The 14760-nt window shown below is 45.9% G+C and overlaps 1 protein-coding gene across 1 annotated transcript in view; it reads left to right on the top strand.

The window, feature by feature from the left end:
• Positions 1–508: 508 nt before the first annotated feature.
• The window catches only part of MAN1C1 (mannosidase alpha class 1C member 1), a 138393-nt gene continuing 124141 nt past the window's right edge, over positions 509–14760 (top strand). Inside the window, exon 1 of the mRNA XM_057527437.1 lies at positions 509–2093. Within this exon, the coding sequence (XP_057383420.1) occupies positions 1554–2093 (540 nt within the window). The 5' untranslated portion in view covers positions 509–1553. The remainder of the gene's footprint in view (positions 2094–14760) is intronic.

Here is a 14760-nt window from a genome sequence, read left to right on the forward strand (position 1 = left end):
CCAATCCTGGACTGGCACTGAGGGGTGAGTGAGGTTACCGAACGACCGCCAGAGCCCTCCAGACCAGCTGGATCTCCTGCCCCCTCCAGGGGACCAACAACCGGAGCGGCGAGGGTTGGGGGTACAGGGGGTGTTTCAGTCGCTCCCAGTCCAGCGAATGCTGGGCACTAACCAATGGGCGACTGCAGCCCAACGGGGATCCCTCCGAGGCAGCCAATGACCTCGCTCCTCTCTCCACCCCCACCAACCCCGCGCAGCTGGACCATTGGTGCTGGTGGGATGGGGGGGAGTGAGCGCGGCGCTGGCCCTTCGAGGGACGGGGCGTGGCTTGGAGTCCCAGCTCCTCTCCCCACCCGGGCTTAGGCCCCCGCACTCCCTACCCCAGCCGTGAGGCCATTGGCCTGGCTGCGGCGCCGCGGCGGAGGTGGACCGCGGGGCGCGCAGTGGGCGTGGCCCGAGGGCGTGGCCCGGCGGGAGGCGGGGCCGCGGGTGCTGTCTCAGTGAAAATCCGAGCTGCCGCGGCAGCGGCGGGGGCGTCCGGGTGGTGTGCGCGCCTGTGGGGCGCAGGCTCGGCAGCGGCGGCGGCGCGGCGGCTCAGTCTACGGCGGCAGCGGCCCGTCTGGAGCGGCCGCGGTGAGGACGCCAGCTGCGGCGGGGGAGGCGCAGCCGGGACTGCGCGCTCCGCGGAGCCGGCGGGGACCGGGAACAGGTGATCCTAGCAGGAACCCGGAGCCCTACCGAGTTGGCTGGGCGGGAGCCCGCACTCCCGGGCGCAGCTGCAGCCGCCCCCCCGCGGCTGGTCGCGAAAGGCGCCGGGCTCCAGACAGGCGGCCTGACATCCCTCGGCTCCCGGGGTCCCAGGAAGCCCCCTGCTCCGCAGGCTCAGAAGTGCCTGCCCTCTCTCCCTGGCGCCCGCTCTGCGGCGGAGCAAAGTTGTAGACGTGTCCCGATAGCCAAGCCCCGCCACTGTCGCGACCCGGCCGGGTCGGCGCGCTCTCGGAGCGCAGCTGACACGCCGGCCCCGCCGCCGCCTCTTCCCCGGAGCCGACCCCCTCTGGAAACTGCTTCTGAGGCTAAAACTTTGGGCCGAGGGGCTGAGGGCGGCTCGGCGCGGGGACGAGGCCTGCGTGCGCCCCTCCGCGCCGACAGCCTGGGCGCCGCGGACGGCATGTGACGGCCCCGGCGGCCGCCGCAGCGCGGGAAGGCGCGGGCCCTGCGGGCTCCGGCCGCTGCGAGGAGGGGCCGCGCGGCGGCCGGAGGGAAGGCTGCGGCGCGCGGTCGACCCTTGCGGGCCCGGGCCCCGAGCCGTGCCGCCTCGCTCGCCCGGGCCCCGCCGAGGCTGCTGCTCCCCCGTCCCGGCGCGGGAGGACTCGCTCCAAACTCCCTGAACTTCAGGAGCAGCCCCCGCAGGGCGAAACTCTCAGGGACCCCCGCCCCGGGCGGCGCCCCTCGACGACCTCCCCTCGCCGAGCCCCCTGCTGACAAGTGCCTGGACTCCCAGGGCCTCAGGGGCCCGGCCGGTCTGACTGTCCCCAGCCCCGTGCCCAGCAACGATGCTCATGAGGAAAGTGCCCGGCTTCGTCCCGGCCTCCCCGTGGGGGCTGCGGCTGCCGCAGAAGTTCCTCTTCCTTCTCTTCCTCTCCGGCCTCGTCACCCTGTGCTTCGGGGCCCTGTTCCTGCTGCCCAACTCCTCTCGCCTCAAGCGCCTCTTCCTGGCCCCCCGGACCCAGCAGCCCGGCCTGGAGGCAGTGGCCCAAGTCGCCGGCCACCCCCTGACCCGCGAGCAGGAGTCGCCTCCCAACCCGGCCCCCGCGGCTCCAGCCCCGGGTGAGGACGACCCCAGGAGCCAAGCCAGTCCCCGCCGCAGGAAAGGGTGGCTGCGGCGCACCCGCCCCACCGGGCCGCGGGAGGAGGCCACGGCGGCCCGGGGCAGCGGCGCCACGGCCCTCAGACCGCAGGAGGGGAGCATCCCCTCTACCTTTGACTTCAACGCGTTCCGGAGCCGCCTCCGCCACCCGGTCCTGGGCACTAGGGCCGACAAGAGTAAGGAGCCCCAGAGCCTAGTTCAAAGCCAGCGGGAGAAAATCAAGGAGGTAAGGACTCTTCTCCCCGCACAAAGGGAAAGACCCTCTTGTGCTTCCATCCATTTCCCCTGGGCCCAGTCACTCCCGGGCTCCCTGGTCTACTCTAGGTCCTCCAGGCACACTCTATACCCTCCTCCCTCCTTCCAAACTTCCCACCTTCACTCCTGCTTGCACACTTTTCCACTACCGGGTTCAGTTAATCATCCCCACCCCTGATGGTAGCTGAACCACTGGACCAACTTTCCCCCACCCCCAGACTCTGGTCTTTCCAGTCCAGTCCTCAGCCCAGATGGGCCCTGCTCCCTCCCTTTGTGGAGATGCTAATAAGATTTTTGTGGAGTTGCTAGTTAGGCTCATTAATGGACACCCTTTCTGTTTGAAGGGGCCAAGAGCCATGTTCTTTCTCACTGTGTGTCTTTAAATCATGACATCTCCCAACCCCCTTTAGGATCTGCTACCTGGAAAGCCAGTATTTGAGGGGTATTTGGTGACCTGCAAGTATTTTGTAGTCTAGCCAGCAACCTACAAGCCAGAGGATGTTGTGCATTCTTGATAACTGTTTCTATTGAGCTTTGGAACAGCTGTACGTAATTGCATGTGATGCAAGGAGCAATGATCACTAAGGCGGTGGTAATGTTACAGAAGCTCTGAGGTTATTGGCTTAATGTAGCAGGTCTTGGACTTGTTCCCTGTAGGGATTGTACCAGAGAGGGGTTAGAAGGATCACTTTGAGTCTGAATCTTAGTCTTAATTTAAGAAACCAAAAGCAAACGCAGCCTCACCGTGGCTTGAAGACAGTTGCCAAGCCACCACTGATAACTAAATGTTCTGCTCAACCCGTTAGAGCTGCCTACTGTTGGAGCCGCCTGCGCGAGTTTTTTGCCCAGCACTGCAGAGGGGGCTGCAGTGACACCCCCGGGCCACGAGGGGGCTGTGGGCAAGCAGTGGGCCAGGGTCTCCTCCCTAGAAAGGAGAGGATGCTCTCCCGATCCCCATGGACCCAGAATGAAAGGACTGCTTCTGTCTGGACTTCTTGGTTTGCTGCAGAGCAGTCAGCAAGTCTGCCCTGATTTCCAGGGAGAGCAGGCAGCAAGAGTCAGGACCTGCCCTGTCAAGACCTGCTGAGAGCCAGTGGAGAACTTAGCTGTCCTCCTCTCCTTGTCCAGTGTATCCTGTCTCCCAACGCCCACCTCTCCCTACCTATCTCTGCTGTTGTTACTCAGCCTTCTATGCTAAGCCCTGTGGAGACTCTATCTTAACTAGCAATCACTGGACATTTTGTGATGTCAATATAGGAAACCACAAAGACAAGTCCTTATTTCCCGTGTGCAAGCGCACACTCTCAGTTTCCAAATTCTTGTTGAAATCCCAAAGGTTAATTGAAGCCTGGAACTTGCAGTAGCTAAGAAAGGGGCATCATTTCTCCCCCACTGGTTAAGGAGCTGTGTTGTTGAATACTCACCTGAACCACCCCAGCTCCCTTTCCTAAAGCTGCCTCTGAAAACATTAACCCTTTCAGACCTCCTTGGAGGGCAGTAACCCGCAGTGAAATTACATATAAACTATATGCATGCAGTTTTTCACGGGGTGTAGAGCTGCCATCAGATTTTTAAAAGGATGCCCCAAAGGATTAAGAGTTACCTACTGTCCTCTTCAAAAGGTGCTTTCTGCATTTGCATCTAGATATGGGACCCATTTCTGAAAGCCTGCGGTTGGGAGCCATGATGGGAAGGGTGGTGGGCTGGCTAGCGGGGAACCAGGTTCTGCCCCTCTATACAAAGAGAACCTCCCTTGTGGGCAGAGGCTGCGGGCAGTGACTTGCTGCAGCGGCTGGGGGTGGTGGGAGGTGTGGAGACTCTGCTTTGCAGGTGGATGTAAAGTAACACAATGGGTGGAGGTCTGTGTTGGTTGCCAGATGTCTGAATCTTTCTATCTGGCATCGCTGTACACCCCTGATAGTAGCTGGAAGCCTGCTTGTCTATACCTGCAGTTGTTCAGTGAGCCCCCTCTTACTATCTTGAAGACCTTAAGCTCCTCAGAATGGAGGGGACGGGACTATATATACACTATTATATTTTGAAGCCCATTTTCTCTTCAGGCTTCTTGAGTTTGGACCTCCCCCGGTCCCCAAACAACCTGAAAAAATGTGGGACAGAGTGTTTGTTTTAGCTGTTAACACAGAGTTAAGTTCCCTGGTGTCCCACCTGATGAGGAATGCATTTGACAATTGCTGGAGGATGTCTTTATCTCCTTCTCATCTAAATTTCTATCTGTGCCATGCCCATGGGTAGATCATTTTAGAAAGGCGCCTGTTTTCATAAAAAGGGACTGTTGCTTTCCTCTCTGGCTTGTTTTTTCCAGACATGGATTGATTAGACCCCAGGAGCAGAGGGACAGCTAGCATCAGATAAAAAGGGCTCTGTTCTTATAAGATGAGGTTTTTAAAGCGAAAGTAAACTTCAAGAGAGATTCAGAGAAGGTGATAAATGAGGGTGAATGAAGACTGGACACTTGGGCTCTAGATCAATGAAGTATACTTATGAACATTCTAGTTTGAGAGATGGACATGGGCTCAAGGTCTCTGCTGATAAGATGGGTTGAAGCTGCATGTTCTGGGTGTAGACACTTCAGGAAACAATCTGTCACTAGAACCAACATTTTCTCCTCAGTTCGCAATTTTGGAACCTTGGAGGAGGCAGTGTGATGGAAAGGGGAACCCAGAGAACATTGATTTGAGTCTCAGCTCAACTGTCTGACTTTGGACAAGCCACCTCCTCTCCTTCCTGGACCTTATTTTTCCTTCTGTAAAATGGGATGAGAGAGGGAAGAAGAGGCTGGTCACATAAACTCTTGCTTCCAGACCTGGCCCCTAAGTAGACTGCCAGTCTGGCCAGGGACTCCTTAGCAGCTGGGCTTTTCCCAGCTCTGTTTTCGGCATGTCTTAGTTCCATGAAGTCAGGGAAAGTGTTGTGTTGTTGTTGATGATGGTGATGGTGTTCACTGTTGTATCCCTAGCACCTAGTCAAGAGTAGATACTCACATAGTTGATTAAGTTAAGTATTTCTCTCACCCATGTTGAACTTTAGAGATGGGGTTGAACAGTGACAGATCCTCATCTTGGGATCATGGAGAGTAAAGGGGTTGGTGAGAATGAGAACTGGCTTGCCAGCAGCCTTTCCTTTCAGATCTGATGATAATATAGGAAATTATTGTTATTATTTTAGGGGACCTTGGTCATAGGTGGGTTTCTCTTCAAGTTCAATAGACTTTTCTCACACATGACAAGAGTTGGGAGTGAATAGCTGGTCAGGGTTACATCCCAGTAAAAGGTTTCAAACTATGTTGTGTCCTACTAATGATGGTTGGTTGCTGATCTGGAGCACCTCAGTTGTCCCTTCAGTGAAGGGAGCTTTTGTTAAAGGGAATTGGGCAGAGTAGGACTGTGAGAACGTAGCACTGGAGTGGGGCTGCCCCTAGCCCATAGGAAGAATGTGGATTGAATTTTACCCCCATCCCCGTCCCCTCTGCCCAGTGCCCTTGTGCACCACTGTATGTGGCAGTCGCCCTGAGTGTCCAACCTGGGTTCAAGTCCTAGCCATGCTATCAACCTTGGCCTCAGGGGAAAATTCCTGTTTATCACTGGGCCTCAGTTTTCTTGGTAAAATGAAGAGACTGGCATTTAGGGGAGCCTTTTCTCTCCCTCGCTCTCACCTGTTTACTGTTTTGTTTATGGATCTGCCCAAGCACCTAGAATAGGATATGACACTTAGTTGGAGCCCAGATACTTAGTTGGAGCCCAGAGTGGCTACAGTAAAGATCTATAAACTAACAGTTAAGGTGACTGGTGGCAGAAGCTGGGTCTTCTTCCTGTGGGTACATGGAATTCTAAGAGTCATAGAGTAGGGGCCACAGCAAGGTTTGGGGGCTTGGCTCTGTGACCCAAGAAGCCTTTTAGAAGTTGCAGTAATCTTCCAAGTGCAAGTCTAACTTAAAGGGACTGGAGAGGTGGCAGCCGTGAGTAAAATCTTTCATGCCTGGATAGCAGGCATCTGGAGGATGCCCGAATCACCCTGGAGTCTCTGAGACTTGGCAGGGAGTGCCCCAGCTCTTGCCTTCCATGTCTGCTGTGTTAAGCCTCCAGGATATTGCTCGTTGTGATATGTGACTATGTCTGAATAAGTCATCTTGGCAAATGATCTTTGCTCCCCATTAATGGGCTGGTTCGTTAGTCATGTGTGGTTTCTCTGTATATCTGATTTATCACTGCTAGTCCCAGGGACAGGCAGAAAAATTAAAAGGCTTTGTATTCTTTGTAGCATGTGAATCTGAGGCTGTGAGATGTTCAGGATAATTAATATTAGGAACACCTCAGATTTAAATAGCTTTCCTTCGAAGAGCTCTGTTTCAGTTGAAAATCCACTGAAGATTTTTCTCCCTTGTCCTTCAGTTTCTCTCTTGTCCTGCTCTATGATACATTTAATATAGACAGGAAGATTGCCCTATATTAACCAGACAGGTCCCTTGGGAGACCCTTACATCATAAGCCCAGCTATATACTTCATTCTTCTTCCTTAGAACTGAGCACTGCAAGTAGACCAAAGCTCAGACTTTGTCCCCACCAGGTGTATGACTTAACACCCACAGGTTGGGTGGATCTCTGCTTTCACTGTGAGCTGCACCATTATTTTAGGGACTTGGTGCAGGCATTCCAAGAGCAATTGCTTCTCAGGCCTCACATCCTTAACTCTGTCTTTAGTGTTAGCTTTAGAAACAAATAGTACAATGACTTTTAAAAGTCAGCTGCTTATTTCACACTGTAGTTAGCAGGGGGGTAAGAACATAGACTCCCCTGCAGTTTTCAGAGTGACTGATTTACATCCGAGCTCAAGAAATGCCTTTTCTCTAGCTTTTCCCGAAGACTGATCCATTACTCCACCAAAAAATAAATATTGTGATATATATCAGGCATACTTTGCTCAAAGGGACTTACATCTTTTCTCTTACTGAAGAAAATCAATCAGGCTCGCAGATTGGAAAGCCCCATGCAGGGAAGCTGTTTGGTAATCTAGGTGGGCAACGAGCCTGTGGGTACTGTCTCTGGCGTGGGGAAGGTGCCTGACTCTGCATCCTAAGTCAAGTCTGCACTAAGGGAGGTGGTGGGGACTTCAGGAAATTCTCTCGCTGCCTTGCTTTCTTTAGCCAGGTCAGGAAAGACTTAACAAGGGCATTATGGACAGGATTCAGGAGAGCATAATGGGCATTTATTACATTAACTTTAAAAGAGGGGCCATACTTGGAGCAAGGATGAGTGTCATGAACCAAGGATTATTATTATTCCAGTTCTGTGCATCTGCAGTCCAAAAAGACCAGGCTCATTCAAATAAGCTCTGGTTCTTGATTTCCCACTAACCTGGGGCCAAGGCCTTGTGCACAAGTATTTGCATAATTTGGGGAAAACAACAGACTTTTTAAGCTCTGTATTCTCATGGCAGATGATGGTAAGAAAAAAACTGGAGATTCCTTAAGGACTTCTGAGGACTCAAGGACCTCAGTCCCACTCCCCTTCCCTCTTTCACCCCCACTAGGCTCTGGGGGCTAGTTAATAGCCAAGGCAGTATGGTTTTGGTTCTCTTAAATGCAGGGTGTGGCTGAGATTGCTGTCAGACCTGCTTTTTGGTGTCTCCATCCCCAAAGAGAACTGAAGCCACGGAGACCATAGCTGCAGGCTGTGGCCTCAGTGTGGTGGTCCAGTTGTAGGTATTTCTTCCCTTGAGAAGGCTGTTTTCTAAGATTTGGGTTGAGGGCTCTCCAAACTCAATAGGCAGGTGGTCAGAACAGCTCTTACTCAACAAGGGGGTCTGAGTATGTCTCTTAACTCTGAATTTTCATTAATTAAAGGCTAAGACTAGGGCAGTTGTCCATCTGTTTTAGTGCAGTACCAGAGTGGTAACTTTTACAGAAGAAACTTGGGCGTACTGATTAGTGTCCTAAATAGATAAGCAGTAATTATGCTTTTACCTGGCATGCTCTGGGAGTCAGCTGCTCTACAGGCAAAACTTCTAGGCAAATACCTTTCACTAAATAACAACCATTTTCAGTGGCTGAATAATAATAGATTCTTCTCCCCTCGTTCCACCTCTGCAATGACTTGGGGTCACCATAAAATCCACTGTGCAATACAGCATGTCCCATAGGGCCTGATGAGTCATTTAGGTAAGACTGCCGGCCTCTAAACACCTGTGTTTTGTGTTCTCATCTTATTTTTTTACAACAACCCTGTGATTCAGGTGCTACCTATTTATTTCAGTATAAATTACATATAGGGAAATGCACAGATCTTAAATACACAGTTTGCTCAATTTTAGCAATTGCAGAAAACCATATAAACGACACCCCTATGAAGATACAGAACATTCCCATCACCTCAGAAAGTTCCCTCTGCTCCTTCCCAAGCAGTCTCCCATCATCCACCCCCAACCACTGTTTTGATTTGTTGCCAGAGATTAGTTTCACCTGTTCTAGAACTTCAACTAAATGGAGTAGTGCAATATATGCCATTCTGCGCAAGGCTTCTTTCACTGAGGCTAATGTTTTTGAAATTCATTCATGTTGTGTGTATCAGCGTTTCATTCCTTTTCATTGTTGAGATGTATTCTGTTGTATGAATATCCCACAATTTGTTTATCCACTCACCTGTGGTTGGACTTTTTGGTTGTTTCCAGTGTTTGGCTCTCAAGCTGTTCTGAACATTTTATGCACAAGTCTTTATGTAGGTATATTTTCATTTCTTTTGTGTCAATATCTAGGAGTATAATTGCTGGCTCATAGAGTAAATGTATGTTTAACTTTATAAGAAACTGGAAACACTTTTCCCAAGTAGTTAGACCCACCAGCAAAGTGTTGAGAGTTCTGCATTTCCACCAGCACTTGGTATTGTCCACCTTTTTAGGTTTAGCCGTGCTATTTGATGTGTAGTGATATTTAATTGTGTTTTTAAAAAAATATTTATTTATTTATTCATTCATTCATTTATTTTGGCTGGGCTGGGTCTTAGTTGCGGCATGCCGGATCTTCGTTGCGGCGTGCAGGATCTTTAGTTGTGGCACGAGGACTTCTTAGTTGCGGCATGCAGACTCTTAGTTGCGACATGCATGCGGGATCTAGTTCCCTGACCAGGGATCAAACCCAGGACCCCTGCATTGGGAACACAGAGTCTTACCCACTGGACCACCAGGGAAGTCCCTTAATTGTGTGTGTGTGGTTTTTTAAAATAATTAATTAATTTTTATTTTTGGCTGTGTTGGGTCTTCGTTGCTGCGTGCAGGCTTTCTCTAGTTGTGGCCAGCAGGGGCTACTCTTCGTCATGGTTCATGGGCTTCTCTTGTTGCGGAGCATGGGCTCTAGGTGCGTGTGCTTCAGTAGTTGTGGCACACAGGCTCAGTAGTTGTGGCGTGCAGGCTCAGTAGTTGTGGTGCACAGGCTTAGTTGCTCCGCAGCATGTGGGATCTTCCTGGACCAGGGCTTGAACCCGTGTCCCCTGCATTGGCAGGCAGCCTCTTAACCACTGTGCCACCAGGGAAGTCCCCTTAATTGTGGTTTTAATTTTTGTTTCCCTTTTAAATATTGATATTGAACATCTTTTCATATGTTTATCTGCCATTTTTTATCTTCCTTTTAAGTCTGTGTTCAGATCTTTTGCCCGCCTTTTTTAAATTAAAAAAAATTGAGTGTTTATTATCTTATTGAATTTTAGAAATCCTTTGCTCATTTTGGATATGTCCTTTGTCAGATGTATATACTCATACTCTATGGTTTGTCTTTTCATTTTCTTAATAGTGTCAGTCAAAGAGCAGAAGTTTTAAATTTTGATGAAGTCCAGTGTATCAATGTTTTCTTTTATGGTTAGTGCTTTTGTGTGTACTTTAAAAAAAAAATTCTTTGTCTACCCCAAGGTCATGAAGATAGTCTCCTTTTAATTCCAGAAGCTTGATCATTTTAGTTTTTACATTTAGGTCTCTCATCTGCTTCAAATTAGTTTTTGTATATGGTGTGAGGTAGGGGTTGAGGTTCTTTATTTTCATTTAAATGTCCAGTTGTTTAGCACCGTTTGTGGAAAAAGCTTTCTTTTCCCCATTGAATTGCTTTGATAAATTGTTAGCTTAATTTACTATGTGTATGTAGCTGTATTTCTGGACTCTGTTCTATTGATTTGTCTTTATGCCAATTCATACTATCTTTTTTTTTTTTTGGGGATTTTTTATTTTTTTTAATTCAGACAGCAAGTCACAAAAATTATACTCATCCTCATCAGTTCACTCAGTCCCATGTAATTAATTTTTTTTTTTCATCTTGATCTTTTGTTAGCACTTTTATGAGTTCATCAGTTTTTCATTAGAGTTCTGAAAATGCTTATTCATTCAGTTCAGCAGTACAGTCAGTTACCAGAAACCTGTACTTGTCAGAGTCTTTTCCATGAATTTCTTGAAGATGAAACCCTTTTATAGGAACATATTTGCAAAATCATCAGAGTACACCCAGAACTATCTGTAAATGACAAAAGACTTAAAAATGACCATGGATAAAGATTTGATGAAAGTTCATAATAATGCAGTTGACAAGAAAATTAGTTATTTCTGAGATATACATTTTAAAGTAATAACTAGGATTATTACTTATAACATTATACCAGAACATATAAGATTTTTAGAAGTTTCCTGTAATGTCTGAAACATTTATATTAACATATTTCCATACATATTTCCATACAAATACAAATATAAGATTTTTAGAAATTTCATGTAATGTCTGAAACATTTATATTAACATATTTCCATACAAATAACCCAATGAAAGTTTAGTATTAGTTGTTTTGTTTGTTTTTTTTATACTGCAGGTTCTTATTAGGCATCAGTTTTATACACATCAGTGTATACATGTCAATCCCAATCGCCCAATTCAGCACACCACCATCCCCACCTCACCACAGTTTTCCCCCCTTGGTGTCCATATGTCCATTCTCTACATCTGTGTCTCAACTTCTGCCCTGCAAACTGGCTCATCTGTACCATTTTTCTAGGTTCCACATACATGCATTAATATACGATATTTGTTTTTCTCTTTCTGACTTACTTCACTCTGTATGACAGTCTCTAGATCCATCCACGTCTCAACAAATGACTCAATTTCGTTCCTTTTTATGGCTGAGTAATATTCCATTGTATATATGTACCACAACTTCTTTATCCATTCGTCTGTTGATGGGCATTTAGGTTGCTTCCATGACCTGGCTATTGTAAATAGTGCTGCAATGAACATTCGGGTGCATGTGTCTTTTTGAATTACGGTTTTCTCTGGGTATATGCCCAGTAGTGGGATTGCTGGGTCATATGGTAATTCTATTTTTAGTTTTTTAAGGAACCTCCATATTGTTCTCCATAGTGGCTGTATCAATTTACATTCCCACCAACAGTGCAAGAGGGTTCCCTTTTCTCCACACCCTCTCCAGCATTTGTTGTTTGTAGATTTTCTGATGATGCCCATTCTAACAGGAGTGAGGTGATACCTCATTGTAGTTTTGATTTGCATTTCTCTAATAATTAGTGACGTTGAGCATCTTTTCATGTGCTTCGTGGCCGTCTGTATGTCTTCTTTGGAGAAATGTCTATTTAGGTCTTCTGCCCATTTTTGGATTGGGATGTTTGTTTCTTTGATACTGAGCTGAATGAGCTGTTTATATATTTTGGAGATTAATCCTTTGTCCGTTGATTCATTTGCGAATATTTTCTCCCATTCTGAGGGTTGTCTTTTGGTCTTGTTTATGGTTTCCTTTGCTGTGCAAAAGCTTTGAAGTTTCATTAGGTCCCACTTGTTTATTTTTGTTTTTATTTCCATTACTCTAGGAGGTGGATCAAAAAAGATCTTGCTGTGATTTATGTCAAAGAGTGTTCTTCCTATGTTTTCCTCTAAGAGTTTTATAGTGTCCAGTCTTATATTTAGGTCTCTAATCCATTTTGAGTTTATTTTTGTGTATGGTGTTAGGGAGTATTCTAATTTCATTCTTTTACATGTAGCTGTCCAGTTTTCCCAGCACCACCTATTGAAGAGACTGTCTTTTCTCCATTGTATATCTTTGCCTCCTTTGTCATAGATTAGTTGACCATAGGTGCGTGGGTTAATCTCTGGGCTTTCTATCTTGTTCCATTGATCTATGTTTCTGTTTTTGTGCCAGTACCATATTGTCTTGATTACTGTAGCTTTGTAGTATAGTCTGAAGTCAGGGAGTCTGATTCCTCCAGCTCCATTTTTTTGCCTCAAGACTGCTTTGGCTATTCGGGGTCTTTTGTGTCTCCATACAAATTTTAAGATGATTTGTTCTAGCTCTGTAAAAAATGCCATTGGTAATTTGATAGGGATTGCATTGAACCTGTAGATTGCTTTGGGTAGTATACTCATTTTCACAATGTTGATTCTTCCAATCCAAGAACATGGTATATCTCTCCATCTGTTGGTATCATCTTTAATTTCTTTCATCAGTGTCTTATAGTTTTCTGCATACAGGTCTTTTGTCTCCCTAGGTAGGTTTATTCCTAGGTATTTTATTCTTTTTGTTGCAATGGTAAATGGGAGTGTTTCCATAATTTCTCTCTCAGATTTTTCATCATTAGTGTATAGGAATGCAAGAGATTTCTGTGCATTAATTTTGTAACCTGCAACTTTACCATATTCATTAATTAGCTCTAGCAGTTTTCTGGTGGCAGTTTTAGGATTCTCTATGTATAGTATCATGTCATCCGCAAACAGTGACAGTTTTACTTCTTCTTTTCCAATTTGTATTCCTTTTATTTCTTTTTCTTCTCTGATTGCCGTGGCTAGGACTTCCAGAACTATGTTGAATAATAGTGGTGAGAGTGGACATCCTTGTCTCGTTCCTGATCTTAGAGGAAATGCTTTCAGTTTTTCACCATTGAGAATGATGTTTGCTGTGGGTTTGTCATATATGGCCTTTATTATGTTGAGGTAGGTTCCCTCTATGCCCACTTTCTGGAGAGTTTTTATCATAAATGGGTGTTGAATTTTGTCAAAAGCTTTTTCTGCATCTATTGAGATGATCATATGGTTTTTCTTCTTCAATTTGTTAATATGGTGTATCACATTGATTGATTTGCGTATATTGAAGAATCCTTGCATCCCTGGGATAAATCCCACTTGATCGTGGTGTATGATCCTTTTAATGTGTTGTTGGATTCTGTTTGCTAGTATTTTGTTGAGGATTTTTGCATCTATATTCATCAGTGATATTGGTCTGTAATTTTCTTTTTTTGTAGTGTCTTTGTCTCGTTTTGGTATCAGGGTGATGGTGGCCTCATAGAATGAGTTTGGGAGAGTTCCTTCCTCTGCAATTTTTTGGAAGAGTTTGAGAAGGATGGGTGTTAGCTCTTCTCTAAATGTTTGATAGAATTCACCTGTGAAGCCATCTGGTCCTGGACTTTTGTTTGTTGGAAGATTTTTAATCACAGTTTCAATTTCATTACTTGTGATTGGTCTGTTCATATTTTCTGTTTCTTCCTGATTCAGTCTTGGAAGGTTATACCTTTCTAAGAATTTGTCCATTTCTTCCAGGTTGTCCATTTTATTGGCATAAAGTTGCTTGTAGTAGTCTCTTAGGATGTTTTGTATTTCTGCGGTGTCTGTTGTAACTTCTCCTTTTTCATTTCTGATTTTATTGATTTGAGTCCTCTCCCTCTTTTTCTTGATGAGTCTGGCTAATGGCTTATCAATTTTGTTTATCTTCTCAAAGAACCAACTTTTAGTTTTATTGATCTTTGCTATTGTTTTCTTTGTTTCTATTTCATTTATTTCTGCTCTGATCTTTATGATTTCTTTCCTTCTGCTAACTTTGGGTTTTGTTTGTTCTTCTTTCTCTAGTTTCTTTAGGTGTAAGGTTAGATTGTTTACTTGAGATTTTTCTTGTTTCTTTAGGTAGGCCTGTATAGCTATAAACTTCCCTCTTAGAACCGCTTTTGCTGCATCCCATAGGTTTTGGGTCATCGTGTTTTCATTGTCATTTGTCTCTAGGTATTTTTTTATTTCCTGTTTGATTTCTTCAGTGATCTCTTGGTTATTTAGTAACGTATTGTTTAGCCTACATGTGTTTGTCTTTTTTACGTTTTTTTCCCTGTAATTCATTTCTAATCTCATAGCGTTGTGGTCAGAAAAGATGCTTGATATGATTTCAATTTTCTTAAATTTACTGAGGCTTGATTTGTGACCCAAGATGTGATCTATCCTGGAGAATGTTCCGTGCGCACTTGAGAAGAACGTGTAATCTGCCGTTTTTGGATGGAATGTCCTATATATATCAATTAAATCTATCTGGTCTATTGTGTCATTTAAAGCTTCTGTTTCCTTATTTATTTTCATTTTGGATGATCTGTCCATTGGTGTAAGTGAGGTGTTAAAGTCCCCCACTATTATTGTGTTACTGTCGATTTCCTCTTTTATAGCTGTTAGCAGTTGCCTTATGTATTGAGGTGCTCCGATGTTGGGTGCATATATATTTATAATTGTTATATCTTCTTCTTGGATTGATCCCTGGATCATTATGTAGTGTCCTTCCTTGTCTCTTGTAACATTCTTTATTTTAAAGTCTATTTTATCTGATATGAGTATAGCTACT

The sequence above is a fragment of the Balaenoptera acutorostrata genome, chromosome 1 (genome assembly GCF_949987535.1).
Source record: "Balaenoptera acutorostrata chromosome 1, mBalAcu1.1, whole genome shotgun sequence".
Lineage (NCBI taxonomy): Eukaryota > Metazoa > Chordata > Mammalia > Artiodactyla > Balaenopteridae > Balaenoptera > Balaenoptera acutorostrata.